The sequence below is a fragment of the Perissodus microlepis genome, chromosome 22 (genome assembly GCF_051167445.1).
Source record: "Perissodus microlepis isolate ML-2025 ecotype Zambia chromosome 22, ASM5116744v1, whole genome shotgun sequence".
NCBI classification, from domain to species: domain Eukaryota; kingdom Metazoa; phylum Chordata; class Actinopteri; order Cichliformes; family Cichlidae; genus Perissodus; species Perissodus microlepis.
The window spans coordinates 11,266,622-11,290,349 of record NC_140481.1 but is presented as its reverse complement, the minus strand read 5'-3'; the positions used below and the strand labels follow the sequence as shown (position 1 = coordinate 11,290,349).

The 23,728-nt window shown below is 40.5% G+C and overlaps 1 protein-coding gene and 1 long non-coding RNA gene across 2 annotated transcripts; one reads left to right on the top strand and one right to left on the bottom strand.

Annotated features, from left to right (window-relative positions):
* The first annotated feature begins 5,435 nt into the window (after window positions 1–5,435).
* On the top strand, window positions 5,436–7,784 carry LOC146362638 (uncharacterized). Its single transcript, XM_084919803.1, has 3 exons — window positions 5,436–6,560; window positions 7,039–7,251; window positions 7,458–7,784. Exons 1-3 carry the CDS (start codon window positions 5,818–5,820, stop codon window positions 7,663–7,665), a joined length of 1,164 nt encoding a protein of 387 aa, XP_084775929.1. The 5' UTR covers window positions 5,436–5,817; the 3' UTR covers window positions 7,666–7,784.
* Window positions 7,785–7,927: 143 nt separating this feature from the next.
* LOC146362637 (uncharacterized) lies at window positions 7,928–10,831 on the bottom strand. The gene is made up of 2 exons (XR_014799261.1): window positions 8,480–10,831; window positions 7,928–8,380 (listed from the first exon to the last, which is right to left on the bottom strand). It is a non-coding gene; the product is annotated as an uncharacterized LOC146362637 (long non-coding RNA).
* Between the last annotated feature and the right edge of the window lie 12,897 nt (window positions 10,832–23,728).

Genomic DNA, 23,728 nt, shown 5'->3' with positions numbered 1-23,728 from the left:
TGTAGTGTCTACGTTCCTGGTTCCGGATGCTTGAGTTCTCCTCCTTTCTTACTTTTTGTGTTTTGGGGCTTTTCCACTGTGTTTGGATGTACAGCACGCTTTAAGTTTGCACCCTCTGCTTCCTGCATTCTCAGTCTACTAATGATCTCTTTACAAAGCTATATCGTGACACCTACTTGTCTAATAAACACACACATTTTGTTAAAACTCCAATCTATCAGTTTATTACACAGACTGAGATAATCCTGATGTAACAACATCAAAAGACTTTTCTCTAAATTGACACAACTCCTGCCAAGCCACTGAAGGAATTAGTCTCCTTTACAACAAGTGTGTAAAATAACAAAGATAGTTGTTAAAACTCACTTACAGCTTTTCACTTTTTCTTAATGAAAATCTACAAATGAAATCAGTCAGCAGTAAGAAAAGTAAAAAATACATATACATATTGTCAGTTGTATGTGGTAAATCTCAAGCTTTTAATGGCATGCTGTTAATTATATATATTATATATTAATTATCTTTTTTACAAATGTCTTGAGCAACCCCTGATTGATTAAATATCAGGGGTGGATAAAAATGCTACCAAAATAAGAAAGGCTGCAACAATTTATTGAAATGTGTAAAAGTAAATGTAAATACTCTAGATAAGGTAAATGCAGAGTTTGTACAATTCTAACATGCTTGAAAGTCAATTTTTGGTGTAACTGCCTTTTTCAGTTTCTTCAAATGGACGCATTACATGCCATGCCAAAATATTCCCAGTTTGGGAATAATTCCTGTTTGGGAATCACCTTAAAAACATTGCCTGTCAAATTGTGCATATTTTGTAGATTCACAGTAATGGGAAAAACTTTGATTAAACTTTGATTGAAGGCGGCTCTTATGTGTTAGCATACAGTAGCATACACATTTTGGACCAGGCTGTAGACAAAGCTTATTATCAAAATCATAACATCACATTTTGCAGGAGAGAAAAAAGCAAAATACTATAAAGCAGCCAAAGTAAGCAACAAAAAGAACCTCTTTGGACTGATGAAATTAATAATAATCCGATTGCACAAAGTCCAAAGGTTATATTAAAGCTATAATAAAATAACTATATATACACAGAAGACTGAACAGCAGTAAAGTGAAATAATCAACCAATGAAAACATGAAGGTGGGGTAGGAAGTGACAGTTTTGTTTACCTTCCAGTATTGTATTCCTTGCCTAACCCTAAACTTGAAGACGGCAACAGGGGAACACAAAAAGTAAGTAAAAAGTAAGGTTCCAGAGACTTGAAGAATCAGGCACACTGTCCTGGCAGAAAATGGTGGATCTTGTTGATCTTGCTTTTTCCCCCCTTCCTTTTGTTCCTCCTTGGGGTAGCTGTGGTTCAGGAGCTAAACTGAGTCCTCTACTAATTGCTGGTGGTTTGATCCCTGGCTGTCAAAGTGTCCTTAGGCAAGGTACTGAACCAAAATTGCTCCCAAATTGTGTGCATGACTAGAAAAAGCACTTAACAGCACAGAATAAAAGCACTGTGTGGATGTGTGAGTGTGTGTGTGAATGTAGCTTATACTAAAAAACACACTGAGCTTGCAGTTAGAGTAGAAAAGCACTCTATTTAATATGTCATCAGTCTGTAAACACATTTACTGGAGATAGCAACTTTCAGTCAGTCTGGGGAATTTAAATTCAATACATGGTGCGCAAGAAATGCTTCCAAAATAATGTGATTCTACTTGTGATTCCTATACTACTGGCAGAATTCTGCTGTAGAGAGGGTCACCATCCTCTGCACCTGCTCAGGCTAATCACCCACTCAGAGACTAAGGGGTGAGAGGGCTGAGGGCAGAGAGCACACAAGCATGTGCCAACCTGAACCACCCACTTCACCTTCCACCTACGTGTCTTCCTTACCTCTCCTGTCCTCTCTAACACACCCAGTGCCCTTTCTCCTCTTCCCTCCTGATTTGATGCTGTTCTCTGCGGAGGACTAGCCTTTCTGCTGCAGGTGCCCTGGAGTAGAAAAATCATCAGAAATTCAAATGACTCGTCTCCGAAATGCACCGCAGAGTTGTCGCTCCCCTACTTTTACTAACTTTCTGTAATATAGCATGTGAATGCTTTGTTCCACTGGTATTCCCTTTACTCTGCTGTTCTTCTCACTCAATTTCTTTGCGCATGCATCCACAGAGGTACATGCAAATGTGAATTAATTAGTATTGGCAATATTTATAGCTCCTCAGAAAAGCCTGAATAAAGTAATTTAAAAATGTTCAACTTCAAGTAAAAGCACAGAAACATCACGGGCACACCAAAAGTAAAGGTGCTAATTCTTAAATAGCAGCCTACGGCTCTAAAGATAGATAAAGTCAGTGGTACATATTTATCTATCAAAAAATAGATAACAAAAATAGACAGAAGTCACTACTGCTGTATTACTACATTTTGCAGTATTTTACTGTTCTATCTTCTAAATCAGAATCAGAATCAGAATACTTTATTAATCCCAAAGGAAATTAGGGATGAAATCACAGCTCAGCAGTGGTGGTGTTATGTTTTTGTATTTCTTCTATTCCTGGTGAACTCTGCTGTCACTCCCGTCCCTATTTGAACCCAGCCAATCAGCATTTGATCAATGCATAGCACCATCCAGGTTGAGAAATAAGCAGTTGGAGTCCTGCAAGGCAGCACATTTGCAGCGACTGAAAACCCTCTCTGTATACTGTTTGTAGGGAAATACATAAGGAAATGGGCACAACTACAATACCATAGATGCCGCATGTGAAAGTAACTTTCAGATACACTGTAGTTGTGGTAGCCAAATGAGTTCTAACTCATAATTTGGGCTTCTTAGTGGGGCAAAAGATAAAACTGAGGGGCTCTAAGATTATTATTGAAGCAGGAGAAAACAGAAAAAAATAAAGTGTTATAAAAAACAGAAATAAAGACTTTTACACTCTGCCGGTCTAAGTGAGTCTGATTAATCAGAATCTTGTCTCCAAATTGCAACAATAATGGGTATTTAAATGAAGCTAACTAAGAAGTATAACTTTAAGAATGACAAATCATTTTTATTTGGGGCTTAAAGGTTGAAAACTGTGAGCTTGAAAACTAATATATTGAAATTTCGAATTGTATCAAATGTTTTAGGTCACATTTTAATTTGAAAAAACTCTTTGTATCACTGTCATATAAGTGCACTGAGGGGAAAAAAATCCCCTATCCCTCATGTTTTAGGGTAAAATGGAAACACTCATCTAACGCAGATTTAACTCTTTTCTTTTTTTTACTGCAGCTTCCTCTATGACAATTTAACAGAGATCTGTGAGGCATGAAACTTTATTGGACGCATAAACTTGCTGCAAGAGGTTGAAGATATTGGAAAGCTGTCATGGGAAACTGCCCTCTTTACTGAGCTTTCACTACTTTCCCCTGAATACTCAAGCACTAACATGAATTATGCAGATAAGCAGTGGAGAGATAATAGAAGAAAAATCTGTTATGCTGGTGGGCCTTGTATAGACTGACAGATTATGGCTTGCAACTACTCTGTCTGTGTAAGGCACTTTCGAATTCCCCCTCATTCACCTAAACAAAAGACCGTGCTATTTCTCTTGTAAAACAATGGTGGACAGAGAGCTTGGATTTATTATGGAAGCCAACACCTAGCTGTGTCTGTCAGTGTCACTGGAATTTGAAAAGTCCTCCAATATACTCAAAAGACTATTCTTGCAATTGAAATATGTAAAAACCATGGCTTTATTCTTTCAAAATGAATAAATAAATAAATAATCATCAAACTAAGTGTGCTTGTCATAACCTGAATGCCAGGATTTCATTTGACCTAATTTTGTTTTTTTTTTCGGTTTTTTTTGTTTTTTAGTGTAGAAATAAAATAGTGTCTTGTGTTTACTTTTTAAACAGAACATAATAACAGAGCCTTTTTTTCTTATAATGTTAGAAATGAGGGGGTATGGTGCTGAATACAATCAACATTGTAGTAAGATGTGAAAATAAACCTCCAGATTCGAGAGAATATTGTTATTGAAGTATTTTTTCTACCTCCTTCGTCTCCTATTCAGCCTCCAGTAATTGTCCAGGCAGATATCGGAAGAGTAATTATTGCTACAGGGAGTGCAGAATTATTAGGCAAGTTGTATTTTTGAGGAATAATTTTATTATTGAACAACAACCATGTTCTCAATGAACCCAAAAAACTCATTAATATCAAAGCTGAATGTTTTTGGAAGTAGTTTTTAGTTTGTTTTTAGTTTTAGCTATTTTAGGGGGATATCTGTGTGTGCAGGTGACTATTACTGTGCATAATTATTAGGCAACTTAACAAAAAACAAATATATACCCATTTCAATGATTTATTTTTACCAGTGACACCAATATAACATCTCCACATTCACAAATATACATTTCTGACATTCAAAAACAAAACAAAAACAAATCAGCGACCAATATAGCCACCTTTCTTTGCAAGGACACTCAAAAGCCTGCCATCCATGGATTCTGTCAGTGTTTTGATCTGTTCACCATCAACATTGCGTGCAGCAGCAACCACAGCCTCCCAGACACTGTTCAGAGAGGTGTACTGTTTTCCCTCCTTGTAAATCTCACATTTGATGATGGACCACAGGTTCTCAATGGGGTTCAGATCAGGTGAACAAGGAGGCCATGTCATTAGTTTTTCTTCTTTTATACCCTTTCTTGCCAGCCACGCTGTGGAGTACTTGGACGCGTGTGATGGAGCATTGTCCTGCATGAAAATCATGTTTTTCTTGAAGGATGCAGACTTCTTCCTGTACCACTGCTTGAAGAAGGTGTCTTCCAGAAACTGGCAGTAGGACTGGGAGTTGAGCTTGACTCCATCCTCAACCCGAAAAGGCCCCACAAGCTCATCTTTGATGATACCAGCCCAAACCAGTACTCCACCTCCACCTTGCTGTCGTCTGAGTCGGACTGGAGCTCTCTGCCCTTTACCAATCCAGCCACGGGCCCATCCATCTGGCCCATCAAGACTCACTCTCATTTCATCAGTCCATAAAACCTTAGAAAAATCAGTCTTGAGATATTTCTTGGCCCAGTCTTGACGTTTCAGCTTGTGTGTCTTGTTCAGTGGTGGTCGTCTTTCAGCCTTTCTTACCTTGGCCATGTCTCTGAGTATTGCACACCTTGTGCTTTTGGGCACTCCAGTACGGTGGCCCTGAAGTGCAAATCACAACAACAAATTGCTAAACACAACAACAAAACTGAGAGGCCCTGAAGTGCAAATCACACCAACAAATTGCTAAACACAACAACAAAACTGAAAAGCACAAAAACAAAACTGAGAAGCACAAAATCAAATTAAGAAGCACAAAAACAAAATTGAGAAGCACAAAAACAAAACTGAAAAGCACAAAAACAAAACTGAGAAGCACAAAAACAAAACTGAGAATCACAAAATCAAATTAAGAAGCACAAAAACAAAATTGAGAAGCACAAAAACAAAACTGAGAATCACAAAATCAAATTAAGAAGCACAAAAACAAAACTGAGAAGCACAAAAACAAAACTGAGAAGCACAAAAACAAAACTGAAAAGCACAAAAACAAAATTGAGAAGCACAAAAACAAAACTGAGAAGCACAAAAACAAAACTGAAAAGCACAAAAACAAAACTGAGAATCACAAAAACAAATTGAGAATCACAATTACATTAAGAAAACCGGAAAGGGTAGGTACCAGTCGGCAACAGGAGACATCACTGATTGGACGTCCGCGCTGTTCATCTTTGGAACCGGAAGTTACTCTGCCTGTAGCGCATTTTTTTCAAACATGAACATTAGCGGTGCCCCAAACATAGCTGTCGCTATTCGAGAATATTTTGATTCAGGACATACATACGAGGTGATACTGGATATGCTCAAGTGTAATCGTGACATTTCAATTAGTATGCGTACACTGAAAACGCATTTAAAAGAATCTGGACTGTACAGACGAGGCAACTATTCTCCACTTCCTGAGGTGAGGCGTGCCATTTTGTCCGAGCTTCGAGGACCAGGACAATTGTTTGGATATCGGACCATGTGGCAAGTTCTCAAACAAAAACACAAGCTGCGTGTCAAGCGTGATGTAGTTATGAGGCTGTTGAGACAACTAAATCCTCAAGGAATCGCTTTGAGAACTCGAAGGAGGTTCACAAGACGCACGTATCACTCCATGGGGCCCAATTACATATGGCATGTAGATGGCTATAATAAACTGAAACCCTTTGGCTTGGCCCTGTCAGGATGTATAGATGGCTTTTCAAGAAGACTGATGTGGCTTGTGTGTGGAGCAACAAACAACAACCCGGCTGTTATAGCTCACAATTATATAAACTGTGTAAAGAGTCTTGGTGTGATACCAATGAGATTACGAACAGACTTCGGGACTGAGAATGGGACTATGGCAGCAATACAGTGTACCCTCCGTCACGCGCACACGGACTATTATGCTGGATCGTCAAGCCACAGTTACGGATCATCTACTGGGAATCAGCGCATCGAGTCATGGTGGTCTTATTTCAGAAGAGGAAGGTGGGTACATTTGTGTCTGGTAGGTGTAAGCTACAGTGAAAGCTGATCAGATCGTTTTTTGTTTTTTTTACATGCATTTAAGAAAATAGAGTAGCGTCCTGCTGGACGTGTTGAAAAGTTGGATGAGATAGACGTTAACAGCCGTCACTTTATTGCAGGAACTCAAAATGGTCACTGTCAGCTGTTGTGCCGAAATGAGCATGCTTGCCTAGATTTAACGACGCCAATACAAAATGAAAAACTCAGACCAAACCCTCCACTCCTCACAATCAACACACAGAACAGAGTGAAAAGAATACAGCATTTTTAACAAGAACATTACTGCAGGGTCGCTACAATATTTATGGAAAACTAATATGCATTACTTTGTTTGACATCCATTTGTGGCATGTTTTAAATGGGACCAAAATGTAACAAACCCTATAAAATGACCAAGAACAAAGCTAAATTGATTCTTAAATATTAATTATATACCCAGGTCTCAGTTTTGGATGGACTTTTTTGGAGACCTAAGAGACTCTGGAAACTTAAATGGAAGCCACGAACACCAATGCTTGCTGAGATTCTGCTTCAGAGGGGTTCTACAGAAAGACCTGGATGAATGCAAAGACCTCTGGAACAAACACAGGATCCGGCCAAGCAGACTTGCATCGTGTCCAGGGGGGATTCCAAACGAACTCTTGCCTCACAGGTATTTGAGTTCTTAACAAAATGAATTAACCTTTTACATCAAACTAAATGCAAGGTGTTGTTATTGCTTAAGTTGGTTAATATATATTCATAATTTTTACACATAAGTATGATAGAGCAGTTTATAACATGTCACTGCATGCGTTGATTTATATAGTTCCATATTGTCAGCAAAAAATCCTTCACTGTTCTATTTTCATTTTGCAGATATGGTTCAAGAGACTGTGGATTTGCTGTTGAGGAGAGGGAACTGGATGTGTTTCCCGAGGAGGGGCTACCGGTTGGATTGTGTGGTGATCCAAACATTGAGGAATATTTACAACAGGCTGTACAACAAAACACACTGCAGCAGCCACAAGACTGGGAATCGGCCACAGAACTGTATTTGGCCCTGAAGGACATAGCTGGGTTTTAGATACCAACTGAACTTCAGTTTGTAATGACATTTGTCAGAGTTACTCTGACGAAGACACACACGGTGTCGAAACGTTAGTTTCTTTCCTTTTTTTGCACCTAATAAAACCTTTGGACTTACTTGAGTGCTCCAGCCCTTCTGTTTTTCCTTCATTTTTTAATGTTAGTAGTGTTTCCTTTCCCTCTTGCTAAATTGAATATAATATTGTTCATAATATACAGCAACTGGCATGGATTTAAATATTAACATTTAACCACAAGGAAACATTTAAAATTTTCTTTAATAAAACCATTTACAAATAGTGTCCAGCATTTCTGTCACTTTTCCAACATACACAATATTCAGGAAAAAACAACTAAAACAACTAAATGTTTAACAATATGGAAGTTGCTTGTCACATGAATGTGTTAAGTAGTGTGCCAACGGCAGCTGAACCTAACAGGGTAACTCAGTAACTGTAACTTGATGACCTTGCTGATGTAAGAACATCCAAATCCTGGAGCATTTTGAATTCCAAAGTCCATGTTGGCCTTAAAGATGCTGTATGAGTCACAGATGGGTAGCTTCAGAGTATTTGCACAGGTGTTTGCAACTGGAAAAGGCGAATCACTTAAAAACTGGATGCATGGTGGTGGTGTCATTCCTGCCGGTGGAACTGCCGTCAGCCCTGTGGCAAACATCATCAAATCTTCCAGACACACTGCTGTTGCCTTCTCTGAAAGAAGAAAGTAAACACTGTAGTACATTACAGAAAATTAATTTCCTTACTTCTCCTTTCATAAAACTATAAACAAATAAAAACGGCCATTCAAACCTTCACAATCAAGGAGATAATCTGCCCAAAAGCCAAGTGTTAGGACCTCCTCATGCCGCTTGTTGCTTCCTGCTGGGCTGAGATCTGGTCTGAACATGCTCTCCAGTTCTGAAGCAGTCAGGGCCTTGGCAGAGAAGCATAGGAGTGGGGCCAGCACACTGGAATGTTGTTGCAGTGCACTTAAAAAATTCAGACTTTCCAGTCCATTCTCCATTTGTTTTTGTGTTTCTCAATTTTGTTGTTGTGTTTAGCAATTTGTTGGTGTGATTTGCACTTCAGGGCCACCGTACTCCAGTGATGTTGCAGCTCTGAAATATGGCCAAACTGGTGGCAAGTGGCATCTTGGCAGCTGCACGCTTGACTTTTCTCAGTTCATGGGCAGTTATTTTGCGCCTTGGTTTTTCCACACGCTTCTTGCGACCCTGTTGACTATTTTGAATGAAACGCTTGATTGTTCGATGATCACGCTTCAGAAGCTTTGCAATTTTGAGACTGCTGCATCCCTCTGCAAGATATCTCACTATTTTTGACTTTTCTGTGCCTGTCAAGTCCTTCTTTTGACCCATTTTGCCAAAGGAAAGGACGTTGCCTAATAATTATGCACACCTGATATAGGGTGTTGATGTCATTAGACCACACCCCTTCTCATTACAGAGATGCACATCACCTAATATGCTTAATTGGTAGTAGGCTTTCGAGCCTATACAGCTTGGAGTAAGACAACATGCATGAAGAGGATGATGTGGACAAAATACTCATTTGCCTAATAATTCTGCACTCCTCATTTAGTCCAAGGTTGAGGTCGCCTCCAAGAACAAGTGTGCCATCTAAGTGTTCAGAGAGTGCACTGAAAAAACCGTGAAAGAATGAGGGATCATCAACATTTGGACCATATACACTTGCAATACATAGCTTTTTATCAAGTATAGATAGTTTAATGATTAAGAATCTGCCCTCTGGATCTATAACTGTATCAAGTACTGTGAAATTAATGTTTTTATGTATTAAAATTGCTACTCCCCTTTGTCTAGAATTATAACAAGCTGAGAACACATTAGGAAACTCAGGTGTTTTAAGTTCATTCGAACCTCTAAGAGGTCTGTGGGTCTCTTGTAAAAGGACAACATCTGCCTGTAGTTTTTTGAGTTGGTTAAATATTTTTAACCTCTTTTCTCTGGAGCCAGCTCCATTTATATTCCATGTAATGAACTTCAGTGTACCCATAGATGTTTGTGTATAACTAGGGATGTATGCTGTGTGCGTCGCTTAGACAGGTGGAGAGAATACGTCACTTGTTCATAAATAAAGAGAGGGAGAGAGAGAAAAAATGTGTGGCGAGATGCTCCCTGAGTCTGACTATGTGTGTGCATATTTACTAATATGAGTAGGCTTGGCTTAAGTGTAGGTATCCTATACGACTGTGTGCGCTGTCTGACTGAAGTAAATGTGCTGCCGTTGAGCGCATGGTGCGTATGTGTCGAAATAAAGGATGTTGTTTGTGGATGAGTGTCGAAGCAGGTGATCGAGGCAGTGAAAGGAATAAAGAAAGAAACCAAGGACAGGGGTGAGCAGCATAAAACCAAGAGGGGGAAAAGAGAGAAAAAAAAAAGAGAAGAAAAAAAAACAAAAAAACAAAACGTAAACATTCCAATTAAATCACTGACGGAGAGTGACGGTGTTAATTCTGCTATGAAATCACACTTTAAGATGCGATTTGATACCGGTAAGTTAAACAGATGGATAGGCTCAATACAGCAGGAACTCAGCGTAATTGGCAGTCCACAAATATAATCAAACAGTATATGAGCGACTTTGGTCTTTGCGATGCATGGCGCTCCCTTCACCCCACCAGTAAGGAATATACTTTTTTCTCACATGTCCATCACTCTTACTCTCGTCTGGATTATTTTTTGGTCAGCAGCTCACTGCTGAGCGACATTTCAGACACTGAGATTCACCCTATAGCTGTCAGCGATCATGGTCCTGTATCTTTAACACTAATGCACAAGAATAATACTACGCCAAGAAAAACTGGAGATTTAATATATCACTACTTAAAGATGAAGACTTTATTAAATATTTTAAAAAAGAGTGGACTTCATATTTAGACTATAATGACACTCCCGAAACATCAGCTTCTGTTCTATGGGAAGCAGGGAAAGCTGTGATGAGAGGTAAAATAATTTCTTTCTCATCACATAAAAAGAAAAAAGAAAACAAAAATATTCAGGAATTAGAAAAATACATCAAATCACTAGAAGAAGCCTACGCATCCCACCAAGATCAGGAAACATTGAACAAAATACGCAAAATAAAACTAGAATTAAATGAGATAATTGATAAAAAAACACAATTCTTAGTACAAAGACTACGCTTACAAAATTATGAACATGGTAATAAATCCGGTCAATTTCTAGCAAACCAGCTAAAAATAAATAAAGAAAAAACAACTATATGTGCTGTTCAAGATTCATCTGGGAACACAATATATGAACCGATACAAATAAACAACATTTCCAGGGATTTCTATAAAACGTTGTATTCACCACAAATAAACCCATCTAAAAAAGAAATTGATCAGTTTTTGGACAACATAACTCTTCCAAAATTATTAGACACTCAAGCAATGGCACTGGATTCACCACTGACACCAGGTGAACTCCAGGAAGCCCTGATAAGTATGCCCAATAATAAGGCTCCAGGTCCAGACGGCTTTCCTGCAGAATTCTACAAAGAATTCTGGTCGATTCTAGCACCAGTTTTCTACAGAACGTTGTTGGAAATCAAAGAAAAGGGCAGACTTCCATCAAATATGAATTCTGCAAACATTAATCTCCTGCTAAAACCAGGCAAAGACCCTATATATCCCTCAAGCTATCGTCCAATATCCCTTATAAATGTAGACCTTAAAATAATCTGCAAAGCTCTCTCAAAGAGACTGGAGAAAATAACCCCCCTCTTAATTCATCCTGACCAAACTGGTTTCATAAAAGGTAGGCACTCATCAACAAATACACGTAGATTACTTAATTTGATAGACTACTCATACAGTAAAAACCTAGAAACTACAATATTCTCTTTAGACGCAGAAAAAACATTTGACAGAGTTAACTGGAAATTTCTATTTGCAACTTTACACAAATTTGGTTTTGGATCCTCTTTCATAAACTGGTTAAAAATATTATATAATTCCCCAACAGCTTGTGTCAGAACAAATGACCAGACATCCTCCAGCTTCTGTCTCTTGAGGGGCACCAGGCAGGGATGCCCACTCTCCCCTTCACTGTTTGCAATTTTTATTGAACCACTAGCAGCAGCAATTAGACAGAATTCAGTAATTAAGGGCATAAAATGCAAGAACGTGGAACATAAAATCAGCCTTTATGTGGATGATGTGTTACTCTTTCTCCAAAATTCACAAACTAATATCACTGGGGTGATTGAATTGATAAACTCTTTTGCAAGAATATCAGATTACTCAATTAACTGGTCAAAATCTACAGTCCTACCGATTAATTGCTCCCTCCATAATTCCTCTTCTACACCACTGCAATCGGGAAATATAAAATATTTAGGTATTAATGTTTCTCCCAAGCTTGCAGATCTAACTAAATTAAACCATATCCCACTTTTAAAGAAGGTAGAAGGTGATCTGGCTAGGTGGAAATGTCTACCCATATCACTCATGGGAAGGGTTGCCGCTATAAAAATGATGGTCTTACCAAAAATAAATTATTTATTCTCAATGATCCCAACTAAACCGCCACAAGATTGGTTCAGATCTCTAGATTCATGTATGTCCAAATTCCTTTGGAAAAATAAACCCCCACGTATAAGCTTAAAAACACTACAAAAGACCAAGGATAAAGGAGGATTAGAACTACCTAACTTTCAGCACTACTTCTTAGCCAACAGGCTTCAGTTTATCTCAGGATGGCTAAAACATACCCTCTTAGATGAACCTTGGCTAGATGTAGAACAGGCACTTTGCAATAATCTAGAGATTTCAGATCTACCATTTATCAGCTCAAACATCCAACGACATGAATGCTTTAAAAGCATCAACATCAGCTCTTCTCTGACAGCATGGTGGGAGTTTCTAAAATTGACGCAGTCTTCATTAATCCCATGCAAACGTACACCTATCTGGAACAACCCTGACATATTACAAAACAATAATATGATAAACTTTTCAGATTGGAGTGGTAAAGGAATCAAATATTTAGAACATATACTAGAAGGAACAGAATTTATTTCATTTGACGGACTAGTTACACAATATGGGATCAACAAGAAAAGATTTTTAGAATATCAACAAATTAAATCCATAGTAAAAAAGAAATTTAAACCGGGTCAAGTTGAACTACAAACACCACCAAGTGTGGTTCAATTTCTTACTCTTAAAACCCCCAAATTACTATCCAAAATATACAGAATGTTTTCTAAAACAGATGAATCAATATCACTTCCTATTGCAAAATGGGAAGCGGATTTATCAGTTAACTTAGACCAAAACTTCTGGTCTCAGACTTGCTTAAAAACCTTTCACCTAATCAGAAATCCCAGTCTTCAATTAATTCAATACAAAATATTACATAGAGTGCACTATACAGGTCATCGGATGTTCAAGATGGGCTTTACGTCTACCAACAACTGCTCACACTGCCAAACCAATTCACCGGACAATTATATCCACGCTCTTTGGTTCTGTCCACCAGTTCAGAAGTTTTGGCGCGAGATATGTGAAGACTTATCAAAGTGTCTGAAATGTAACATTCCAACTTCCCCCTTAGTGTGTTTGTTGGGCAGCTTAGATAATGTCACTTCAGAAAAGAATATAGCCCATATGGTTTTCACTGCCCTATGCATAGCCAAGAAAACAGTCCTCATGAACTGGAAAAATAAAAATAATCTTAATTCTAACCAATATAGAAATTATCTATTAGATTACATTAGTCTTGATACAGCCTCTGCCACCACATCAGATCAATTGCTCTGGGCTCCTTTGATCAGCTCCATCACCTAGTGGGGGTGGGGGGTCATAGTTTGGTCCCGCCTTCACTGTTGTGATTGGTGTGGGGGTAGGGACAGGCTTAGGGCGTCGGGGGGTTCCCCGGAGGCATCTTTCTTGGGGGGCTCAACCCGGGGTAGCGGTCATGTCCAATTAGGGGCTCTATTGGCTCTCAGGTGACGGTTTCCTCGTGGCTGCGTGCAGCGGGGCTAGGGGAGGGTCTGTGCTGATGGACGTGGGTTACTGACCTGGTAGCCTGGCTGCCCCTGGGTGGGTCCGGGATGGGCGTGAGGTTCTGGGGGCGCTCCGTCTCTGGGCTGGGGCCCTGGCCGGGCCTCGGGGGCTTGGGTCCTGGTTGGTGTGTTGCCGGGGTTGTGGGCGGGTGGGTGCATGGGGGCCCAGCCCTGGCGCGGGGTGCCGCCGGTGCGTCGAGCCACCTGGGGGGCTCTTCAACTGGTGAGGGAGGTTGTCACATCTTGCAGGAGCTTTCCTCTCTTCAGGAGCTCTCTCTGCAGGAGGGGCAGATACAGGAGAGGTGGAGGAAGATCTCAGCCTGGGCGTCTATTGTCTTATGTAGTCTGGAAGATGAGTGGATGGTGGGGTGGGTGCAGTTTTCTCTGTGGTGGGGTTGGGTGGACTGTCCCGGGCTCTGTGGGGCCGGGCGGCGCTGCTGCACTGGGCCCCGGTCCGGATGGCGCAGAGGAGGCTACCCCCCCCCCTCTGTCCCCTTCTGGCTGCCTCTGCCTCAATTTTATCCCACAACTTAGACATTCACATTACTCACACTCTCATTACACATACATATAGGATCTTGGGGGTGGGCACGCTACACGGATTCCAAAAGACCATCAGGGTGTACACCTTACCCCTGGCGTCGTTGCCCACCTCTCAATTTTAAATACACGTAGACATTGAGGGCTAGCAGGAGGGGCTATGCGCTTACCTGCTGCTCTCTGGCACGTAGCTCCATGCCCTCCTGGGTTTTAAATGCACCTTAGAACACACATGCATCAACACTACATATGAGCGGGTGGAGGGAGGTTTGGAGTCTTCTCTCAGCCTCGTTCTCTGCGGCCTGCTGGAGCGGGGGGGCTAGAGGGAGGAGTTGGCCGTCCGACTGCGGTCTGGAGTGTGGGGCCTCCCTGCTGCTGCGGAGTCGGGGCGGTCTGCCTCTCCCCACCGCAGGGAAAAGGGTTACACCACCTGGGTCTGGGTGCAGTTCCCCCCTCCAGGGGCAAGGGTACCTAGACCCGGTTCGTAGAGTACGCTTGGGGAGTGTGATCGTGTGTACAGCGTCTCTTTATGTTTGTCTCCACGTTGGTTGAGTGTGGAGTAAGTGCATATGAGAGCATGAGGGTGGGAATGGATGTTTGTATCTGTGTGTGCCTGTATGTCTGTGTCTATATGTCAGGTTGGGTATCAGACGCCACCTCTCTGGGGACATCTCAGGCCCTCCAAGGTTTGGAGGCCTATCTCCCCCCACCACCACTTCCCCTGCCAGTGGCGGACTCCCTCAGACATCGGTGCATTGGTGGTTCTTTGTGTCTGGGGATGGGCGTCCAGGTACACACCGGCTCACTCCTTGGCGGCCGCTTATCGGGGCCTGGAGCCTGGGGCTCGCTCGGGCCACTTCGGAGGTGGGGTGCCCCCGGCCTCTCGGCCTGGGGCTCGGTCACTCAGGCACAGCTGGCTGCCGGCGGAGCTCACGGGCGCGTCACTGCAACCCCCCCTGGCTTCTGCTCCGCGGCTGCTGGGTGAGCCCTCATCTGGGACTCTCCTCAGCTCTTTCTGGGACAGTGGCGCGGCTGCCCCTCTGTTGGTCTTCCTTGGTCTCTTGTGTTCTGGGGGCCTCTGGATGTCTGGAGTTTTGATCTCCTCCATACCTGCTTCATGCCCTGGAGGACGGGGCAGTGGCTCCCCACACCCTCTAGCAGATCATTACATGAAGGAACCTTTTAAAAAAACAAGCGCGTCCATGCTCACAGGTGTACACACGGGTGATCACACCCACAAACTACACCCTTTTTGGCTCCTACCTCAAAGCACACTGTGTTCTGTTGATCTTATGTGCTGCACAATAATGTTTAATATTTAGTATTTACTGTCATACTCCCATATATCATTGTGATGTTGTTTATTCTATTACTCTTGTTCTCTTCTGCTTGTTTTCTTTTTTCTTTCTCAACAGGTGATCCAGGTGATCGATAGATGCATTTTTTTTTCTTTCTGCCCATTCTGTTGGTTTTTGTTTTTTGCCCTTGTCCCTCTTCTCAGCTGTTTCTCTTTCCCTCTTTCTTTCTCCCCTTCTTTCCCCCAGTCAAGTCTGTCCCGTATTCAGCAAGTGAAAATAAAATAAACAATAAAAGGTGAATCAAATGGACCATTACGGCAAGGCTGGGATGGTCAATTTGGTAAAGTAAATCCGTTGGGCATCTTTCTTTGCCTTTAGACAATAATTCTGATGGCAAAAGAGCCAAACGGGACAGGCAAAAAAAATAAAAATAAATAAAAAATAATAATAATTCTGCACTCCCTGTATTTGTTGAATATTGACTCCACATTGACAGCGTGATATTAAAAAAAAACGACTACCAGCTTGGTTTGCACTTTTATTTTGCTCCCTGTACATGAACAAATACTGTGGAAACAAACAGACCATTTGTTCAAATTAGACGTGCTTTGATCACTGTATTTTGTAGACTTTGAATGAAGAGCGGTATCTGGCGATGCTGGTGCATCCTGACAGTGCTACTAAACATCAAATGGGCATTATGAGGACAGTGAGCTACGCTGTTCTTTGAAAGACTGCTGAAACTGACAAGTACACAACACAAGCCAAGCAACTTTGAAATAAAACGCATCTCATTATCTTCCCTGCACTGAAAATATCCACCTGAAAAGCCTGCACTCAAAAGTTGCTGGGTTTCATCCAGTTGTCCCCACTGAACAAAAACACATTGATCATGAAAGGCAGTCAAGGCTCTGCTACCTGCGCCAGCAGTTCTTTTATCACACACTCTGCTGTGAGGAAGTTCACGGATCATAAATGTGCAACATCTTAATGCACCCCGTAGCACGCATCGTTCGTGCACAGAGAGGCTACCTTTGAGGCATTCGTGGCGAGCCGGTGCAGGCCTTGACAACAGGAACATAACTTCAACACAGTTACACCATCTCACACACTTCACATGCACTGACGATGCAATAACCAGCAGCTGATGGAAGATATGTCCACACCACAAATAGACTGGAAGTGAATTATTAAAAAGGAAAACAGTCATCTTGTGAATGAAGAGTGCAATAAAGGAAAAAAGAAACAAAATGTATACCTTTTTCCTACATTTCACAACAAAGACCACAGTGTGTGCTTTGGTAGGTTGCCAGAATTCTCCTGAGGGCTTTAAAAGCTAATATCCTGCAGGGATAGAGAGGTTCACTGTGAAATAAAGTGGCTGCTAAACTAACCTGCAAATTCTTGCCCAGTGGGCAACAAAAGTGTTACAGTCAAGGGAAAAGTAATGCATCTCTGCTCACAAAGGGAAGGCAAAAAAAATGAAAGGAAGTGATGTTGAAAATGCATAGTATAGAGTTTTTGTACCCAACGCCGCGGAATTGGAGAATCAATTACTGTGACACATAATTTTCCATTTTTAATACTTTTTTGTTAACTTTCTTTTTGTCAACAGCACATTTACTTTTAGACTTTGACAGTACCCTATGTTATATATTGCAGGTGTAATGTAACTTTTTGTATAGTGGTGCTAGTTATGCCGCCCTTCCAGTAGCGTGCACACATACATATACTGTAGCTCGGGTGGTAGAACAGGTCATCTACTGATCGGAAGGTTGGTGGTTCGATTCCTGGCTTCCCCTAGTCTGCATGCCAAATATCCTTGGGCAAGATACTAACCCCAAATTGCTTTCCGATGCATCCATCGGAGTGTGAATGTGTGTGAATGTTAGCTAAAAATGTGCTTGTGCGAATGGGTGAATGCACAAGTTGTGTAAAGCGCTTTGAGTGCTCAGATGAGTAGAAAAGCGCTATATAAGAACCAGTCCATTTACCATAAAACAACAACAAAAAAAAAACAACACAGCATAGCGGATGAAATTTTCACTTCAAAATGAAAATGACGAATTAAAAAGCCTGATTGAGTCACGACAACGGGAGGAGCAGTTTAAACCACTGTTACTAACTACGCTGATTTGTCACTGCAACAAAACTGGAAACTCTCAGGAGCTGTAGTCAACACTGAACAAGCAAATATTTATTAAAACTGTCTGTAATCAACATGCAGAAATTATGTACAACATCAGTAGTGTTATACAGCAACTCCCTATTAACAGTATTAATTCAACATTTTTATTTGAGGCTTGTTCTATACAGTAAATATTGGCTTTCTAAATGTCATGACAAAATGTCATGCAGTCAATGGAAGTGCATATGACACTGATATTGGTCTGTGGATGGCTATTAGGCGATTGTATTTGGCCTGAATGTAGCTAATATTTTCACTGGACTCGTTTAAATGATTTTCTGGTTTGGTGCAAAATATAGATTGATAGTAAATGTCACACTTTATCTGACCCGCACTTGTAGCATCGCTATAGCGCAGTATGTATCTTCAAATCACTCAGAGACGCTGTGGATTATTACAAGGGTGCAGAGACAAAAATTGAGTCATGATGGGAGTAATTGCTATAATATTACACAATATAGGAGGGAGCCCTGAACTCGAGAGATTGGCCATGAGGGGATGACATTTAAAAAGTGCCTTCAGAGAGGACCCATTGCCTCTCGCAGTGGGAAGCCTTGTAGACATCCTTGGCTGCTTTAATGATGCTTATTCATCTTTACCTACTCACCCACCATGTCAGAGACATGCGACAATTATTCAAAAGGCACACGTTCATTCTCAGACACACAGATATATATTTTTCCACAGCGGACTTGATTTCAGTGATGCATTAAAATCTTTAGCGAACAGATAAATATAACCATCTACAACTCACATGAAAAAATATGATTTAAGAGTATTGGAGAATTCTCGATACATTTCTGCATGAATATGATCTGTAGCATCATTAGATTCCAATTAAACCTAAAAGTAAAACAGAAAAACTCAGTCAAAAAATGAGAAAAAGATATTAGACTTTTGTGAACCAATATTACTGTACATATCTCTGAGGGGTTTTCAGTAAAGCCCATTCCTCCATACAGAACATAGCTGCAGCTCCAGTGTAGGTTTCCTCACCAACATTTCCTTTGGATTAAGGTCAGAGCTTCGACTTTGATGTTCCAGAACATTAAGTTTATTCTTTTTTTAACTATTCCTTGGTGAAACTACTTCTGTTCTTTGCATCGCTGCAGCTTGACCAACTTTCTTTTATTCAGTTCAAGGGCAGATGTCTATTTACTTTCTGAATTTTGTTAGTGTATAGAATTATTTGCTCCATCAATGATTAAAATGCCTCCTGCCCTACCTGCAGCAAAAACAGGCCCAAACCAACATGAGGTTGTTGGTGCTGGAATGTGCTGGTTTCCTTTCTCCAAACATAACTGCGGATGGACAAGATTGCTCTCTTTTTTAGTTCTTGCAGCTCTGCCATGCAGGATGTCATTGTCCAGGGTTCTCCTAATGGCTGAACTCATAAACACCGGACAATATGAAAGTGACTTGTTAGGCTATAAATTATTGGGTTTCTTTTGAGAAAGGCCCTTAGAAATCTCCTATGACACAGTACTCTTCTACAAACCTGACCTGTCATCCTATAGATTTTAATCCCTTTCAAAATAAAACTTGCAACTATACAATTATGCACCATTTTTCTAAATAAACAAAATGACCAACTATAATATTTTGCCCTATTTGTTTAACTAGGTGTTTTAGCTTCTTGGTTATTTTATATAGGTTTGCATTCTTTCAAGCAAGACTTCAAAGTTCTTTTATTCTGTTGCACTTAGGCTACCTTTGGAGTTTTTCTGACACACTCTGCCTTTACATGAGTAGGATACAAGTTTTACTTCAGTGGCTTTGAGAGCAGGAAGATAAGTGGAGATGTGCAGTACTTTATTTCCATGTAAGGATCCTGTTTCCACTTGATTGGCCTTTCATCACACAGCATGTGACTCAGACAATGAAGCAACAGGAAGAGGGAGCAGTGAATAGAATGCATCAGAAAGGAGATGAAGCACAGTCTTGGGATGACAGGTAACGAGACAACATGACAATAAAACCCACCATCAAAAGCCCGAGGTGCCAACACCCTTCATGTTCGGGATGGAACGAGGGTGGACAAAAGAGAAGAAGAAAAAAGAACAGTGGGGGAAAAAAACAACTCATCAATAAGTTGCTGCCATCCTCTTCTCTATTTATTTATTTCCTGAAATCAGTCAGATCAGAGAAATCTTCAGGAGGAAAAAAAAATATTAATGTATTGCTTCCTAAGCGTCTTCATTTATTCCACATTGTCATTTTATTACGACAGAAAATTTGAATCCTTACATTAACAAAAGCTCATCTGACACCCCAATACGGCAGAAAAATGGCAATCTTCAAAGCTCTGCCACTCCTACATACCCCCACGTCCAACTTTCTGTGTGTTAGGAGGAAAAATATGAATGCAGAAAGTTGGGGGAGTGAGGGCGGCGGCTTATTATGACTCCCGCTGGAGGATGTTCAAAAGAGCTGTGCTCTGACACCCGATGTTCTGGGTTTGTTGCTTGCTGTTTTAATCTAGCCTAAAGATATATGTTTATCAAAGTGAATTTTCAGTGTCTGTTTTCAAGGCTTTGCCGAAGCTTTCAAATCTCCCAGAATTCAAAGGAGCAGGGCAGAAAATGAAATGATGAAAACATCACCAGCTCAAATTTAACCAGATGTAGAAAGACAGAAAAACAACAAAACACTACAGTAATGTGATGATTGTGTGGCTGTATATTGATATAAAAGTCAGTATGCAAGACTGTGTAGGAGGAAAAACATTGCTATGAGTCATGAAAAATACTTTCGTGTCTAGATGAAAGACGTTTCCTTTATTATCTCTTATTTACCTCAAAACAGGTACAAAAAGAGTCAGTTTAGGATGTCAGTGGGTGATTAGGCAATTTAAAAAGGGCTGTGACATTTTTTGCTTTTTTGTGTGGCAGTGTTTCACTGTTAATTGGTTACTAACTTTGTCTGCTGTTTTGTATTAGATGGGTATCATACAACGTTGCTATCAGAGCATTCTTGCTAAGAACAGCAGCCTGCTGTGTCTGGAAAAGTGGTCGATAAAGAGCAGAAATGCAGTGGAAGCAAAATTACACGAAGAAGTGAAATTGCTCAGTAGAGCTGCAGTTTGTTGAGAATTTTATGTGGTTTTATCACTCTAAGTGTCACCTTACACCACAGCAATTCATTGTTAATAACAAATGATTGGCGCTTCTTATTCTTTTATATTGCATCACACCTTGTTTTCCACTTCATTGGAAAAAAAAAGGTGTTGAACCCATTCTGCCTTGGTACCTTTTGGGAACCACCTCACAATTTATGTTGACAGAGTTGAAAATTGATCATTACATAGTGTAGAAGAAGTTGGGTTCATTTCCATCCATCCATCCATCCATCCATCGGCATTCCTAAACCAGATCATCATCTCTCTAGCAAGTTCTGGGTCTACCTTGGGTTCTGCTCCTAACTGGCCCAGAAGGCCTCCAAAGAGTAGCACCCAGGATATAAACACAGTTGTCTAAATCATCTCAATTGGCTCTTTTCAACATTTAGGAGTGTGGCAGCTCTACTATGAGCTCAGCTCTACTCCCCATCCTATCACAAAGTCTAAGTCAAGCCACCCAATGGATGACATTTTTGCTGCTTATATTCTTAACCTGACTTTGTTGATCATTGCCCAGATTTCACAACCATATGTGCACACTGGCTGAGAAATCAAAAACATTGCTTTTCAGCTTAGCTGTCTTCACCATAACAGTCTGGTATGTTGCCTGCATTACTGTTGACAAATCTGCTGGTCCAGCTCACACACCTTCCTATCACCTGTAAAAAAGATTCTAAGACACCTGAACTCACTTGCCTGAGGCAGCCACTCGTCCTCAACCCAGATGCAGAATTAAACGATTTTCCATCAGAGAACCATGGCCTTAGACATGGAGGTGCTGAATCTCATCCCAGCAATTTCACACTGCTCCACTGGATGCTGAAAGTCAACTCATACTCCCACAGTATAGACTACAGGTGCTGCCAGGGAAAATAGTCATGAGCTTTTTATAAATCTATAAAACATACACAGAATAGATGGTAAAACTCTCTTGAGAATGAGCTAATGTTGACTCCTCCCTTATCTACAAGTGGTCACCACTGCATGTTTGGCTGGGCAGATTTTGATGCAGCTGGTCAAAAGTATTAATACATGGTCAGATATATACATACACCCTCATTAATATTTGGTTGAATGTCTCTTAGCAAGTTGTATCACAACCAGATGTTTTGGTACACATCAACAAATTTCTGGTATCTTTCCGGCTGGATATTTGAGCACTATTCTTAGCAGATTTACTAGAGTTCTTTAAGCATAGTCCACACATTTTCAGTAGGGTTGTCAAGCTTTGAGACGACCATTTCAGACGTTTAATGTCAGCGTACTCTATCCATTCCACAACTAGTGATGCATGTTTTAGGGTCATTCTCCTGTTAAAAAACCGTCTCCAGGTTTAAAACATCTGGCTGTTGATTGGAGTTGAAGTTAAAGACTTTGGTAGTCCTCCTTCTTTATTATTTCATCCACGTTGTGTAATGTAACAGTACTATTAGCAACAAAACCGCGCCAGAGCATGATGCTAACACAGGCATGCTTAACAGTTGGTTTCAATGGCTCACCTTTACTCCCCCCAACCTTCCTCTTCGCCATGGCCAAATGGTTCAATTTAACCCTAAAACCTTTTTCAAGAAGGTATTTGGCTTGTCCATAAATGGTACATTTCAGGCAAGACTGAAGGTATCAATGTTAGTGTTCCAGCAGTGTTGCAGTTCATGGCAGAGTAAAGTCCTGGTGGTTCCTGGGTTGCTCCTGAACATCCTAACTGTTGTTCTCTCATTTGAGGTTAAACGTTTAGGTCTTTTTTCAGACCCTGTCATAATGATAAAGCATTCAAACAACCTGTGCTTACATTAAACTGATGAACTTAGAATTTGCAGCTCTCCAAGCGCCAGGAGACTTTCCCAGCTTGTATAAATTTACAGTTCACCTTCTTATATCTTCAGAGTTGTAGCTTCCACCTTTCAAAACAAAAGCCAATAAAGCATTTTCTTTTTAATGGCCAGCAAAGAGTTACTTTTCTCTTTGCTCTTGTTGTTCATGAACTCAACTGTTAGTTCCAGGTCAGTGAAATTTGTAAGAAATTAGGTTTATCCAAGGTATATTGCTTGTGTGTGACATGAAAAAAGCTAAATCCATCTTTTGTCAGCCACTTTGCTACAATTAAAATCCCCAACCGCTCTTTTTTTCCCTCATTGTCTCTACAGGAGTTGCTACAGGATTCCCAAGAATGTTCATACCTGCAGCTTTGACATTTAAGCACCATGGACAGTGACCTTACAGATGCTTACACGTGCAAGTACCCAGAACAGCTTCTGAGTTGTATTGTCATGCTGTAGGGAGTTTATACCTTACAAATACATGTTGCCACCAATTCTTTGTGCACAACTGTGTATGCTTCTCTAATAACCATTTCCTTTACTCAATTCCTAAGTTCAAAGACTGTTTTGTTGCAGCCCACTAGCAGCAGAGATTTAAAATCTTTTAACAATTATTCATCTGTCGGAACAAACAAGCCAAGCAGTTTTCCTACTACTACATAACCTAGTCTATCTGGCACTTCCTTGAGTAAAGGTGCTGAACCGCAATTAGTCTTGTATAGTACATTATGAAGCAAGAAATCACTCTGGCACTTTCCATACATTTAGAGTTTTACTTCTTGAGTCTTTCTTTATTGAATTTATTCAAATAAGTTCCTGCTTGATTCTGCAGTGATTTCCTCGGCAGACATAAACATGATTTACTTTCAAAAAATAATTAGCCAGTGGTTAAACAATACCTCACAAAGCAGCACATGTTATTTGCAGACTTCCCAGGTGGTTCCCTGTTTTGTTTGATTAAATATTATTTCTTGATTTTGTACTTATCTTATAATGAGATTCATGTTTTTGAGTTTGAAATGTGGAGTTCAAAAGAGAGAAAAC